Source organism: Sander lucioperca, chromosome 13 (genome assembly GCF_008315115.2).
Source record: "Sander lucioperca isolate FBNREF2018 chromosome 13, SLUC_FBN_1.2, whole genome shotgun sequence".
In the NCBI taxonomy this organism is placed as follows: Eukaryota; Metazoa; Chordata; class Actinopteri; order Perciformes; family Percidae; genus Sander; species Sander lucioperca.
In genome coordinates, this window is record NC_050185.1 from 34,238,074 (window position 1) to 34,253,299 (window position 15,226).

The following is a 15,226-nucleotide window of genomic DNA, read 5'->3' on the forward strand; positions in this document are numbered from 1 at the left end:
GCATCTTCCTTACAAATGGGGCACCATTTGAAAAGGAACTAAACAGGCTTTCCAACGGTATAAGATTTATTGCCAAAAAGCATTGTTACCACAGAGAAATAATCTACCAAACACAAATTTCCTTACTATTTGTGCTAAGTTTATGTTATTCTGAGTTTTTGTTTCGAAAGGGATAATTGTCTTTGTTTTGTTTCCCTACACCATAGCATAATAGAGAGAAAAAAGAAAAGATGCACTTGTTGATGTTGACAATAATTCTTTAATATTAAACAGTCCAGTTGAAATATCAACATTGTATCATCACAGTAGAAAATCTCTTCACCAGGATTCATGTCTTATACAATTATTACTGAGGCCTCCTGTAATACATAAAGACACATTTTACATCCAAGGATATGTTTTGATGCAACGGAAATATATGTTCTGTCTGAGCAGCAAGTAAATGCATCAAAAGAGTCTGGACTGGTGAGCTGGAAGTGCTGTTACTAAACAAAATATAAAATGTACTTATAAGAATGAATCGTTGATTTAAGATTAATGTGCATGTAATTATAATGGACTCTGCTAATATTAAAGCTCATGAAGAAAAGTAAGAACACGTAATTAGGTTAACAAGGTGGTGACAATACAAGTAAAAATGTCATCTGAATTAGCACCAGAAAACAAACCTGAAACAAGCTGGACGCTCATGTTTTGGAAAACGGAGTATAACAGTGATTAGTTTTCACACTCATTAACCACCAAATTCTTACATCTACCTTATCAAGGATCTTCTTGCAATAAAGTGCAACATTTTTACTAGGAAAAATAAATTGGCCCAGAGTAGCAGCAGACATTCATGATCTGAAACTGATCAACAGGTTTTCTGGATTAAAAAAAGCAATAGTCATGTAAGATTGGGAATCTTCTCATATCATGATTCTAAACTTGGCAAGGCCTGAGGTTCAGGGGGAGTCACAGGCCATCAAAGGCCCTTCTTGGGTGTGTCAGGGTTGCTCTCGTTCAGAGGAGTGAGGCTGGTGAGCAGGATGTGGCGCTCATAGTGCTTGGTCTGCCTAAATTTGGCGTCGGTGCCGTGGAGCCGATCCAACACGCCGAGGACCCCGAAACACTGGTTGAACCTGGAACCAGGAAGGACATGTGAGTACAACAATCTAAAAACTAGGACCTAACTCCCAAAGAAGACAATTATAACATTTAAAAAAAATATATCACACAGGGTCCATGTTCTCTTTGCAATTATTTTCCAATTTACAGTAATTAAGAATTTTACAGATTTCACTGAAATAATACTAAAAAAGGTGACCAAAAATAACAATGAATTGATCCTAAGTATTGTCTGTTTAGCCAAAGCCTAATATCTTTGGGAGAGCTCCATTGGTATCCAAAAAATATTAAAAACACATCAATGAGCCACACTGTTGCACTGGGTGGCTTGTTCCTTTATTACCATGGACACATGGACACACACACACACACACACACACACACACACACACACACACACACACACACACACACAGTTTATTTTGACTCAATACCACATTTACTGTCCTGCTACCACAAATACTCGCTACAGCACCAAATGTGGATTAATCCGCCCCATTGTTGTTTAAAGACATTATTTAGGCTTTAGGCTACATTTGTGACCTGTTCAGTGGGATTTGTTGACAATAACAAATATATTGAATATCACCAGCCTTCCCTTTAATGTTTTAAAGGAGCAGATTAGATGGTTAACTGAAAAGCAGGATTTTATGTCCCTACACACTCAAGAGTTTACAGTGTATGTTTCATGTTGCAAGTAGATGTTGATGACCACAGACAAGTATACTGTATCTCAGAACAGAAAGTCAAGAAAATGTAATCTCAGAGTACCTCCAAGTAGAAAAAATAATTTTTTTAAATCCCGTTATCATCAAGTTAATGTTGTCCTATTCAACAAAAAAAAAAAATAAAAGGTTCAAAAGATGAATAAAAAACTAAAATCATCAAATCCACATAACAAAGTAGTCTTGGAAGAGTGGACAGGGGGACTCACCTGAGGTGGTGGAAGTCGTGGAACTCGGGAGAGGGCAGGAAGGGGAGGTGGTATCCACAGTGGGAGATGGTGGTGCTGACCAGAGCCAGGCAGTACCACAGGCAGGTGGTGGACAGATGGGAACCCAGGATCACCGGCCCAATTGCCACTGGCAGCATGTTGGAGATCTAAGGGCAAAGGGGAGGAACAAACTGGTTTTAATGGCTGAGGAAAATCCAGCAAACAACAGGTCAAGAACGGGAAACTGAGACAGACCGAGACACTGAAATGATGGGCCCTATCTTGCACCCGGCGCAGCGCAAAGCCCGACGCAAGTGTCTTTGCTAGTTTAAGACCGACGTTGTTGTCAATTTCCCGTCCAGCGCCCGCATCGTTTAAATAGCAAATGCACCTGCGCCCATCTTTGCGCCCATGGGCGTGCTGGTTTTACAGGGAGGTGTGTTCAGGTGAATTCTTGGCGTATTGCTATCTTGAGGCAGGGGGAAGTGATCGCGCCAATGACCAACAGAAACCTGGTCTCAAGTCAATAGCGCAGCATTTCATTGTTATTTTAACAGCGCATTAGTAAAATGCGCCTAGGCTTATGCACAGCGCGCGCACACTATGCTTGTAACACACACACAGGGAAGCGCAGCAGCACACAAACATGCAAAAGATTACAAATAAAAATATTACGGTGCAAATCCGCCATAATAGCAATGTGCCATGGTACAAACGTGCCTGGCTTAAAGGGAATGGGAGATGACACTCTGATTGGTTTATTGCATGTTACTGTTACGCCCAAAACACATGTGAATTAATGAAGACCGTAAGTACAACCCTTTTGAACCATGCACCCGGCGCACGGACCCTTTTTTCCGCCATCAACTAGCAAAAGTGGATTTGGACATGCCCTAAACGCACCTGCGGCATGCGCTTCACACAGTGCGCTTAGATTGATAAAATAGGGCCCGTAAAGTAGAGAGGGGGTCTTTTACCATATGTTCCAGAGGATGAGCATAGATGCAGACGATTCCAATGGGAGCGGTCCACTCATGGTGCTGTTTGTGGTACTGCTTGTAGAGGCCGGGTTGGTGGAACAGCCTGAGAAAAAAGATGAGGATCAAAAACACCATTAAGTTATCCATTGATACATATTTAAAGTGCCCATATTAATAAAAAATCACTTTTTCTGGGATTTGGGGTGTTATGTTGTGTCTCTGGTGCTTCCACACTCATACAAACTTTGAAAAAAATCCACCCATGCTGTTTAGAGTGAGATACAGTTTCTGAATGTGTCCTGCCTTCAGTCTCTGGGTGAGCTGTTCAAAATCGGCACGGCTTGTGACGTCACAAGCCGAAACGAGCAGGCTAACCGCAACCATTAGCTCGTAGCGTTAGCATGCTAACGCTATGGCTAACGCTAGCATGCTAACGCTAGCATGCTACCGCTAGCATGCTACCTCGTTCTCAATAGCAAAGCACTGCTACAACACACACAAGTTCACCATAATCTACAAAAGAACTACTTACATGTGCGCCCTCATTTAGAAGTCTCCCAGCTAATCTTGCCTTGTAACTGACCAAAGTTGTAGAAACAGCCTTTCTTTTACCGTCTATGGAGCTAGCTAGCTGACATGATCTACATCTGAGCTACTGGGCATGTGCAGTGCAATCAAAGATAGTACAGAAGAAGAAGAAGAAAAGAGGTCTCACTCTGTAGCTAAAACAGAGACCAGGTGAAAAGAGGGTCTGCAGCAGTGAGATAGAGCACTGCAGTACAACACAAATATGGTGTTTTTTGAAAATTAAACCATGTAAACCTATTCTGGTACAACCTTAAAATACAATTATGAACCTGAAAATGAGCATAATATGGCTGCTTTAACAACAAGACTACAGACATGCTCTGTGAGGTTGTACTCAGGCACAGTGGTGCTGTGAGCTAAATGCTAACATCTGCATGCTAAAATGCTCACAATGCCAAAGGGAACAGAATCAGATTCATGGCAAAGTAGGTTTTCACATACTAGCCTAATTGTGCATAACAATAAACATAGTTTAAAAGAAAAAAATAGCAAAAGTCAAGCATCATAAGTATAAAATACGATAAAGAACCATGAAAAAATATAAAGTAATATGTGAAATATATCTGTAAAATGCTGATGTTTAGTAGGTATAATGTTGTATAAATATCTTAGTTGAGTGTGTTAGCATGCTAACGTTTGCCAATTAGCACTAAACACAAAGCACAACTGAGGCTGATGGGGATGTAGTTTTGCAAACGAAGTATTGGACAAATAGAAACTTTGACCTGATGATGCTACCAAGTAATAGTTATTAATTTCATTATTTATTCATTTTTTTATTATTTTTGACCCCCTATAAAAATGATTTTAGCAATAAACAGTAACACATCCGTTTTGGTCACTTTTACCACTAGGTGGCAGTATTGTGTAAAAATGAGAAAGAAGTGTTATTGTCTGACTGTGTAGGCCTTTTTCACGGGAGACATTTTGACACGTCACAGTAGAAAAAGCACAAATGTAAATAATAAAACTAATGATCCGAACCTGTGTGAGTAGTAAAACATAATTTCCTCCAAGATGGCAAAGAAAGACATCTCCATCAGGGCCCAGTGGAAGGTGGGCAGCTCGGGTCCACAGGGGTTTCCTCTCAAGTTCATCAGGTAGTGAGCGGCCACAACCATGGGCCCCGAGATAAACACGTAGTTGAAGATGACTGTCTTCATCACATGGGCAACTTTAACTGGATCCACCTGCAGTCAGACAGAGGTCAAAACTGGATTTAATCTAAAATAAGTATGCATTTATTTTTTGTGATAGATATATATATATATATATATATATATATATATATATATATATTGAATTTACATAACATTACATACATGCTGATTGTCAATAAAAAAAAAATGATAACATGGGGCATTGAGTTGAAGCATTTAAAATGATTACCCTCCTTATCTTAAATTTTATTTTTCGTTTTCTACTACCTGTATTCTATTACAATATTCTACTTTGATACTGCATATTTATTCTTCTTGTTCGACACATTTAGCCATTTCCATATACATTTTTTTATAATCGTCGTTCATGTTTTACAAAAAGTGTGTTATAAGGATTATTACAATTAAGTAAATATTATAATACTAATAATAATTTTTGGATTTTAATAACTGTGCATTTATTGAAGGCTACACCTGACGTCTACAAGACATTTCATAAGACTGTTTATGGAGTTCGGTCAGTAGGTTTTAATGGAAAATATAGCAAAGACGTGCATGTTTACATTTAGACTCGATACTGGAACTCAAGCAGCAGCTTTTAAACGATCACCTTCACTATAATGCAGACAAAAGATACAATTAAACCATTAAAGTTTGGACCCTTGTTTTTAATGGGCATATCATGATGACGTTTTTTGTGTGCATTTGTGTGAGCACATAAATGTGTCTCAAGTGTACACAAATGAACTTTTGCACAGTTGCAGCACACTACGGTTTTGTAATTCCACGTGTTACCAAAGTACAAACACAAGACCTATGAATAGGCCTTTTTCATAGCAGACATTTTGACTTGTCGTAGTAGTCAAAGCACAGGTGTGACTAATAACATTAACAATGGCTCCGTTCTATTCAAGTGTCCCGGTAAGTCATGACAGTGTGACAGTGAGCCACCATTCACAATACCAGAACCCTGAAACTGAAGAAGCTAAATGGAAATCAGCCATTATTTAAATGGCGGTTGTGCAAAAGGTTCTTATTTTTCGTACTTTGGTAAACACACATGATAACAACATTGAGATGCAACTGGTGTTTGATTGGTTTTATACCAAACAAAATGGCTTAACTAGTGCATAGTAGTGTAATCCTATTTGTGTGCTAAAATGTTTCTTCTCGTATTCTCTAAAAAATGTCTAATGGTTGACCCAAGTGCACTGACATACAATTCAAATCACTGACTTTAAGATACATAGATTGCGTGATAGATTTGTATTGTTGTGACACAACAGCGCATCCTGGCTTTGTTTATGATTAATAGGGCTCAAGTTCAGGCTTCAGAAGTTATCGGTCACAGAGCTTCAATGCCTTGGCTCAGAGTAAATGGACCATAGAGAGCAAACAGGACACACACGACAACACAGCAGATTGTCACAGATTAGTTCATCATAGGTGATATAAAATTTTGTCATCCCAACATCTCTAGCAGTATATTCAGAGAAAACACTAGTTTCATGCAGGATGTATGGATAATGTATACTAATCAACCTGAAATTGACTGAAAGCTATTTTTATCCCATCAACGAACATGAGCTTCCTGTGCACTGTGTTCCTGGTTATAATCTTTGAAAGTTTTAAACTTTGAGAGTAACCTTCGAGCCCTGGTTATCAGTAATGTATGTCTTTATCTCCCCAGTGTCCATCACTATCTGTTAATCAAACACAGTGAGAGGACTTTGGTCAGACGGACAGGTGGACACATTACATCAGCCAGCCACACACACACACACACACACACACACACACACACACACACACACACACACACACACACACACACACACACACACACACACACACACACACACACACACACACACACACACACACACACACACACAATTTATCATTTATTGGGGCCACAAACGAACATTGGATATAAATAAATATGTGAATGATTAAATAAATGGATACATGTATAAATTAATATGTACGAAATAAATGTAGAAATAAAATCTAAATGTGCAAATAAATAGGGGACTACAGAACAATATAATATTATTTCTTTATGTATTGCCTATTTTGATTGGCATGCTATTTTATTCATTTATTTATTCCCTATGTCACTTTTACATATCATGAAAATCATTATGATGACGGCGTCACTATAACTGTATTGCTTGTTCTTCAAATGACCATTACAAAAAGACAAAAATGTCTAAAGACTGACAAAGCTTATCTAAATGTTTTGTTGTCAAAGAAGATAAGTTCTATTAATGTATTTGATGCTCAGTTTAACCCAGCAGGTAAAGAGTAACTAATAAAGGTCAGTACACTGAAATAGATGGATTTATTATCTGTCACTACACGACATGCCATAAAATTGTTCTATTCTGCTTAATCAGCTGCAAATAACAGCAGTTACTGTATCAGAGGTTAAAAAGGGGGCAGAAAAAATCTACAGCATAAGCAGTTCATTCAGTAACAAAATTGGTAGAAAGAGTAAAGGTCCAAGTGAAGTTGGTATCTCAGTGGTATCAAATATACAACTGCTAGTGGAAACAATAACAGTAGAGGTCTAAGGGGTCGTAGTACTTGGGGTGGTATTAATAGTGAAGCTAGAGGAGACACATTAACTGATTCAATATAGGACATACCGGGTTATTCCTGTCCATCTGGATACGGTAGCGGGTAATGAAGGAGGGTTTACCAGTGGTGTCTACCAACAGCAGCAGAGCATTCGTCCCCCAGAACACCAGAGTGGGGACCAACATTGTCCCTGTTAGGAAAAACCAGGACTGCTGTCAGAGAGGGACAACATGGCAGCCCCTGACCTGGGCCTGAATATTTCAGCGAAGGCCGTTAACGTTCTGCAAACAACTTGCTGATATTTTTAAGAAAAGTATGGCTTTCAGCATTTTATTTCTGAGCTGATTAGAAGATCAAGGATTTTGTTTTTGAGCAACCTAAGGTAATAAACATGATCACAGATATCAAGCAGGATTGCACCATGTAAGGTGATTTTTATTGCACTGTATGACTTGCTCTGTGCATATTACATAACCACTTTGAAAAAATGCCTTACCTGTTACAATGGAAACAATATTTGCCCTATCTCGTAATGCATATTGTTTTGGACTGGCAGCACATAACCTCCTACATAGATATCTGATTGAGGAATACCTTCCGATCAAAACAGACAATATGATGGGCGCAATATTAAAGTAGGTAAGTCGACACCAGAGGTCATCATGACTTGATTTGGCTGCTCTGCTATAAGAATTGTCAATAGTAGTCTGGTGGTTGCAACATGAACCTCTACAGAACACATGTTTTGGAAAACAAACAAAATGAATTAGTTGTTATTTCTTACCCAGGTAGAACAGAGTAGTATCATGACCCTCAAACGAAACATGCAGCTTCGTCCACAAGTTCTGCCAGAAATCTCCTGAAGCTCCCCAGAATTTCTGAAGATGCCTAGATGAGAAAACATCGCAAAATGTCAAAGTTCACAAGACTGTTTTGTTAGATTTTTGTTCTTTGTTCTGCATGCTTTTCTCTGGAGAACATGCATAAGTCTGTGTCTAACTGTACTGAAACATTCCAACACAAGCCCAGTCCCAATGTCCACTTTATCACACACTGTCAGGTTTTAAAACCTGATTTCTAATTTTCCAAGGTTGCTATGGTTCACAGCCACCCCTAATATTGTGTTACTACAGAATCACTGTAGCAACCATATAGCAAGAACCTTGACATGTCCTAGCAATCACAGTGTACACCTACGCAAATATTCAGCCCCATCCTAACAAACAAACCACAAAACATGATAGAAACCACCTGGCAAAAACGTATGTTGTGTTTCCACTACATGCTATGGCTCTGCTCGACTCGACTCACTTTTTGAACAAGGTGCTTTACTCCATTTAATTTTCATCAGTGTAGGTGGGACTTACCAAGTGATCGCCATAGTGACGCTGCGTGAAACTGCCATGGCATTATCTTCAACTCTACATTTAAAAAAGAAAATCTGGGACGAGTGAATAAAAAAAATATTGCGGCTGGTATTGACGATTGGATGTCTTGCGTCACGCTAGATATGATTCTCTCTGATCAATCAGTGGTCTGCAGAGTGACACCTCGACCGAGGTGGTACCAAAAAAAGCACCAGGTACTATCCATAACTTACTAATACAAAACCTAAAAAGAGCGAGTCGAGTAGTGCCGTACCATTCAGTGTGGAAATGAGGCACTAGTCACATATTCTGTAATTCAAGTCAAGCCATTAATTAATGAACCTGACGTCCATGAATCAATTTGAAAAAAGAAATCCGATCTGAACGGGACCCCAGCACTCCAAATTCCTAAGAATAATTAGCCCCGATCTAAAATGAGAGACCCCTACAGATCCTACTAGAGAGAGAACATCAACACTGGCAGAAGCTTTCGACTGCTTGTTAATTGCCAGCGGTAACTCATTATTTTCAAGAACTAATTTTTTGAAATAATTGAAAGTCCTAACATTCTATAGCCACCTGGGTGAGACAACCAGCAATTTATTATCTATGAAGCAACTTCAAAAATATAATCCAATTCAATAATCATTTATGAGCATGAATCTCTTACATATGCTACTAATTTCCTAAAATGTTTTCTCCTGTGGAGACTATGATATACCAGGCGATCACCATCGTACCTGACCGATTAGCTGAATAAGTAGGCCTATAATTTGGACCCGATCAGACTGTCTCCTGTCCAGTCCTGCTTTGCACTGTCCTGATGCCTCCAATCCAGTTCTCTTCTGTTCCCTTTCTTGTCCTTTTGTATTATTATTGTGCATTGATGTAATGATGATCTCAAGTTCATTTTAAAACAAACTATTGGTTTGTTGTAACACTGCAACTTGTAAGGAAATCCTACCATGTCAGCGAGTTGCCGAATGCAGCCAAGAATAAGATTCCAGATCCGATGACAACCGCAGCTTTCTTCACAGAGTCCCACACTCCACCAGGGCCCTCCTGGGCAGAGAAAAAGGCAACAATAGTGTATGAACCTCTCGGATCGTACTGTGCAAGCTCCTGATGTTGAGCTACATCAGCGTTTCCCACAGAAACGTCTTGGGGTGCAAACATGTCTATAAAACAACAGTGAGGATTGCAGCATTGTGGCTTTTTAGTTCGGTTCAGTTATAGGTGAAACACTGATCTGCACAGACAAAGCAGACTTAATTTAACTTATGTATCCATAAAGGTGAGGAATTTAGCACCATCGGACTGCATATAGATAATACACCATAATAAAGAAAGTGACAATGAAAAGCAAATTAATCTGCACTCAACCTTTTCAGCCTCTTTTTTTATTATGCAACAGTTAATTTGTATGTATATATTTGTTTCTGTATTTATTATTTTATGTTAATGTTTAATATGTTTGTTTATATATGCAGCCTCACCAAGGCAAATTCCACATACATTAAGTGTAACTTATTGTGGCAACACTTTTCTGATTCGGATTTCTGATCAGGCAACAGGAGAGAATGTGCCTCTGAATGCTTCGTGTTTAACTTAAGCACATTGAAAATACGACATTAGGCTTCATTGTTTTTTGGTCTTAATGATGAACGGTACCGTCTGTAGTGCAGAGTTATAGTGTATTTTCAATCAAAAAGTTACATAATGTTTACTACCATAATAACCTAAATAATGCACTGGTATGACTATAAAGGTAAAGAGCAATGTGTACAGTAAATTTGAGTTTTAAATACAGTAGAGCCATAATACATGAATGATTTTATCTATATCGATATCAAAAAATAATTAAAAGCATCAAAGCTATTAAAAGGCCACATGGACTGTTTGTGATTGCAAAGCTAAATATGTGAAGTTTTGATAAGACAGTAAATGAATTTACGATTAAGTTATCAATTTTGTCTTTAATGCATTTTAGCGTGACCTAAATGGATTTTAACAGATTTTGTCCCTTGCAATTTTGACAATATTTGAATTTAAGCTGAATACTAAATGCCAGATGTACAAATCTGTCCAACCAATGCACATTGCATTTAGTTAAAGCAAAATCTGAGCCAGTCGGACAGAGGCAAAAACTAGATCAGTTCACTCAGCAGGAATTAAGTCCAGGGATTGATGTCACATTCACAGACCATCTAAAATGCCAGCTTTTACCCCGGCTGCCTTTTGGCCAGCCATGGCAACAGGGGAGACAACTTTACACAAATGTCTACTGACACTGACGTATCCTTGTGTATCTATCCTTATGAGGACATTTTAATTACTATATTTATTACAATCTATTCTCTAAGAAATTAAGTCTGCAAAAGTTCCTAAAAGGACACACAAACCAACATTTCACTGGAATTGCACCTTGTACGATTTTATGTGACAAATAAAATAGATTGATGCACTCTCATTCTACAGTCACTGCTCAAAACACTCCTTAACATTTCTCTGGGTCATGTGCATCATCCATAATTGACTATCCCTGCAGGGCTCAATACATTTGCATGGGAGGAAATATGCAACTTGTCAGGTCGAGCCTGTCCCAACGAAACAACAAGGCATATAGGACAAGTCAAGGAGCCATGTTCAAAACAAAAGTAGGCAGGTGGACTTTTGTGTTTTAAATGCGTTACAAAGTTAAAGAAAGGCAATTCAAAACAATTTTCCTTTTCTGATGCTAACGTGAGATTTGACTGATGGCCAGTAGGTTATGATTAATAATATGTTATCTGCCATATGCCATGCAGACAAACTAAATCGCTCACAGATCATCTATATGTGACTTTTTTCTTTTCTTAGAAGAGCTTTTGATGTGTGTTTCAACCAACTATAATACCAACAGTGTTGACTGTTACATTGTTGACTGTCTCAGATTCAACATGGCACAATAGAAGCTTGACCCATCCAGGTTTTCTGAAGACGTGCCAATTTGTGCCAATATAATAATTGAGTTTCATAATTGTTACGCCCAAAAACAAAGATTTTGTGTTTCTGAAAGGATGTAAGAGCGTCTTATGCAGACATTTTAAAAGGAATCTACAGGTACTGAAACTTATTATTGACAATTATAGCAGGATTTGTAGCTCATTGAAACATCTGGTTTTATATACTATTAGTGGTGGTCAGGAAGGAGCAGGAATCATATGCAGTGGACGATTTAATAACATTAACTTTGTATGGAAAAGTGTTACAAGTAAATAATATTGCAAACATTTTTAGCATTATTAAAGGAAATAATTACATGGTCAGTATTTTTGCATGAGATGCGACAGAGGTTAATGGACTGGAACAAATATTATTCAATTCTTTAGAGTAATAAAACCCTGTCAGTGTCACCCTCAAAAAGGGTTGTGCCTAGGGTTGCAAAGAGGCGGAAATTTTCCGGTAAATTTCCGGAAACTTTCCATGGACAGTTAAGCTGGAGAATTTTGGAAACATTCCAATTTGGAAACTTTCATGGGAATTAATGGAAATTATGGGAATTAATGGGAAATTATGGGAATGTATGGGAATTTACAAGAATTAACTGGAAATGTTGGGTAATTCATACAAACTCCATCTTATACAAACATAAATATAAACATTTTGTTTTGTAATAAGCAGACAGGCATACAGTGAATACAAATGTTGAGTTATTCGTCAGTAGAACTTTAACAGATTCTTTCATTGAACAACAATAAGCAGATAGGCATGCTAGTGAATACTTTGAGTTAATCGTCAGTAGAACTTTGATATTCTTTCACTGAACAAAAAAAAAAACATGAATGTTGAATAAAATAAACATATAAACAAACATATAAACATATCCCCAAAAGTCCCATTCAAGCAAATGTTGAGTTATTGGTCAGCAGAACTTTGATAGATTCCTTCATTGAACAACAATAAGCCGAGAGGCATGCAAGCGAATACAAATGTGTTTTAACACACATAGGTTAATAGCAATGGGTTATGTGTGTGTATATATATATATATATATATATATATATATATATATATATATATATATATATATATATATATATATATATATATATATATATATATACATATATTCTGTACTAGTCATCTAGGATAATAACAGATTGTTCAGTTGTAAAGGTGTGGTTTTCTTACCTGTCTGTTGCCTGTTGTGGCAGCTCCCTTTGTGTCTGTAAGCACAATAATAAATACACGGTTTATTTTTTATTTTCTAGGTAGGATTAAAACAGATTCATAACTCCAAGGGTTAACCACCACATCACCTATTGTAACTAATAAAAAATCCTTCTAAAATTAAAATATAATTGATGCTTTTGGAGGCAAATGGAATATCTGTGCTGTCCCAAGATGACTGATGGCAGAAGATTAAAGATTAAATGTCCAGCTATTTATTTTAAAAGAAAGGTGGCGTTATTCCCAGCTGGCTTGCAGGATAATTGTGTGTCCTGGTCTTATATTTTCCTATTGTTACGGAGATCAGGTTTGTTTTTCCATGGTTTAATAAAATAACTTTTAATTTCTTACTTTATACAGTGTGACAAATCATTAATACTATTCATATATACTGTGCATAAATAAAACTCCAATTGTTTGCCTCAGACATGGACTCATATACTGAACCTACACTGATTAAGGATATTTTTTATTTTTTTTTAAATCTTTCCATGGTCCACAATAATCATCTGAGTGCCGTGTAGCAGAGTGCAAAATTTACAGCTGGAGGATTATACATAATCCTTTTTACAGTGAGCATTTTTCCACCAGTCAAATTCTTGGGGATAACAACCTGCCCTACATTCACTCTGTTTGTAACTAAGCAAGAAATAGAAAGTTTAGGGAACAAAAATAACAACAATGGTAAAGATTTCAGAAAAAGGGTACAACTGTGGCACCCAAGTTATATTAAAGCCTCCCTCCACTCAAAAATGTGCTTTGCTTTTTGTTATGTCACTTGGATGTTTGAGCTTCACTGTGCAGAATCATGTAGCCAATCATGTGCAGAGTTTGACAGTAGAAGAAAAAGGAGATGATTTTGTGACTTCTGAAGCTGTGTTGTTCAATATGCAATTAACAAAAAAAGAGTGATAGGGAAACTTGAAACCAGTGCACATACACACTACACAGTGAGCTTGAAAATATTTGCATATTCATACATTCTGGAATTTCTAAGAACGTTTGGAAAAACTAGGCTATGAGACACAAATTATAATTCAAAGCAGAGTATTTTTCTTAAAATCGGTCTTAAAACATGTCTGGTGGGGATCTTTAAGTGAAACATAGAGTTGGTGCTTACACATTAGTTAATTTACAGAAATGATATTGATTTTTTTATCACCAAGCTGCAGCTTCAGAAATCCAAAGAATAGGCTATGCTGATTGTTTTATATTATATAACTGTGGAAATAAATACACTGTTTTTTTCATGTATTTATTATTGGCTGCAGATTATTAGACTAAATAAAAGAAAACTAAGATCGACTTTGGGCTTTGATAACTTGACCTGACCTTCACTTGAAGTATTTTTGATGAACAACATTTATTAAAAAATAGCCCTCTGTTTCAAAAAATAGACATATGACGTTTTATATATATATATATATATATATATATATATATATATATATATATATATATATATATATATATATATATATAAAATAGATAATAATCAATAGGCTACATAAAAAAGCATAGCGAACTGATACTTTATTGAAAGAAAATACACGTGAAATGGAAATAGGCTACTCAAGTTAAGTAGACCTCGAAGGCTTAGGTAGGCTTCTTGAGTCAATGTAAGTTACAATCCACCACTGCCAACTAAAGCTTTAAAAGTGACATAAACCGACTCCAACAACATGTTAACGGTCAAATAAATCACCGACTCACCGCTGTCTCTTTTTTGCACCGTCATGTTTCCTCACGGTGTTTCCTCTGTGCTGCTGTATCCAACATGCTCTCAAAACAACCGTGTATTTACAACAGAGAACGACTTCTGATTGGCCGGTTCTTGGTCAGCTGACTCGAGCCGTACCCGGAAGTGGCGGTAGCTGTGCTCTGATGATGTGAACATAGAAATTCTTTGATAGAGCATAGATAAAATATCTATGAGGATGTCCACACATGTATCAGGCGAAGGTTGATAGAAACTGTTGTAGTCTCGCATTGCCAGACCTATCAAAACTGTTAACTGTTAACTAAGCATTGAGGCTTGTTACTGCGCTGCTGTTAGCATGCTGAGGGGGAAAGTAGGGCTACACTGTAGGCTAATAAGTGAGAGAATACAGTAAAAATCCATTGCAGTCAGCCTATATTAGAATAATAATATAATAACCAGTGTTTTTTAGAAAGGAAACATTCACTTTAAGGAATAACTGTAAACGATTAAAATTACCTACTTTTATCAATATCAATAAAATATCTTACCTCTAGCTGAAACAATTGGTCTATTAATCGATTAGCAGACCAACA

General features: G+C 37.2%; 1 protein-coding gene across 1 annotated transcript; it reads right to left on the reverse strand.

Annotated features, from left to right (window-relative positions):
- Window positions 1–239: 239 nt before the first annotated feature.
- Window positions 240–14,744, reverse strand: faxdc2 (fatty acid hydroxylase domain containing 2). The gene is made up of 9 exons (XM_031308205.2): window positions 14,645–14,744; window positions 12,893–12,927; window positions 9,684–9,781; window positions 8,137–8,240; window positions 7,421–7,542; window positions 4,594–4,799; window positions 3,019–3,124; window positions 2,042–2,208; window positions 240–1,121 (listed from the first exon to the last, which is right to left on the reverse strand). Exons 1-9 carry the CDS (start codon window positions 14,667–14,669, stop codon window positions 965–967), a joined length of 1,020 nt encoding a protein of 339 aa, XP_031164065.1. The 5' UTR covers window positions 14,670–14,744; the 3' UTR covers window positions 240–964.
- Window positions 14,745–15,226: the final 482 nt, after the last annotated feature.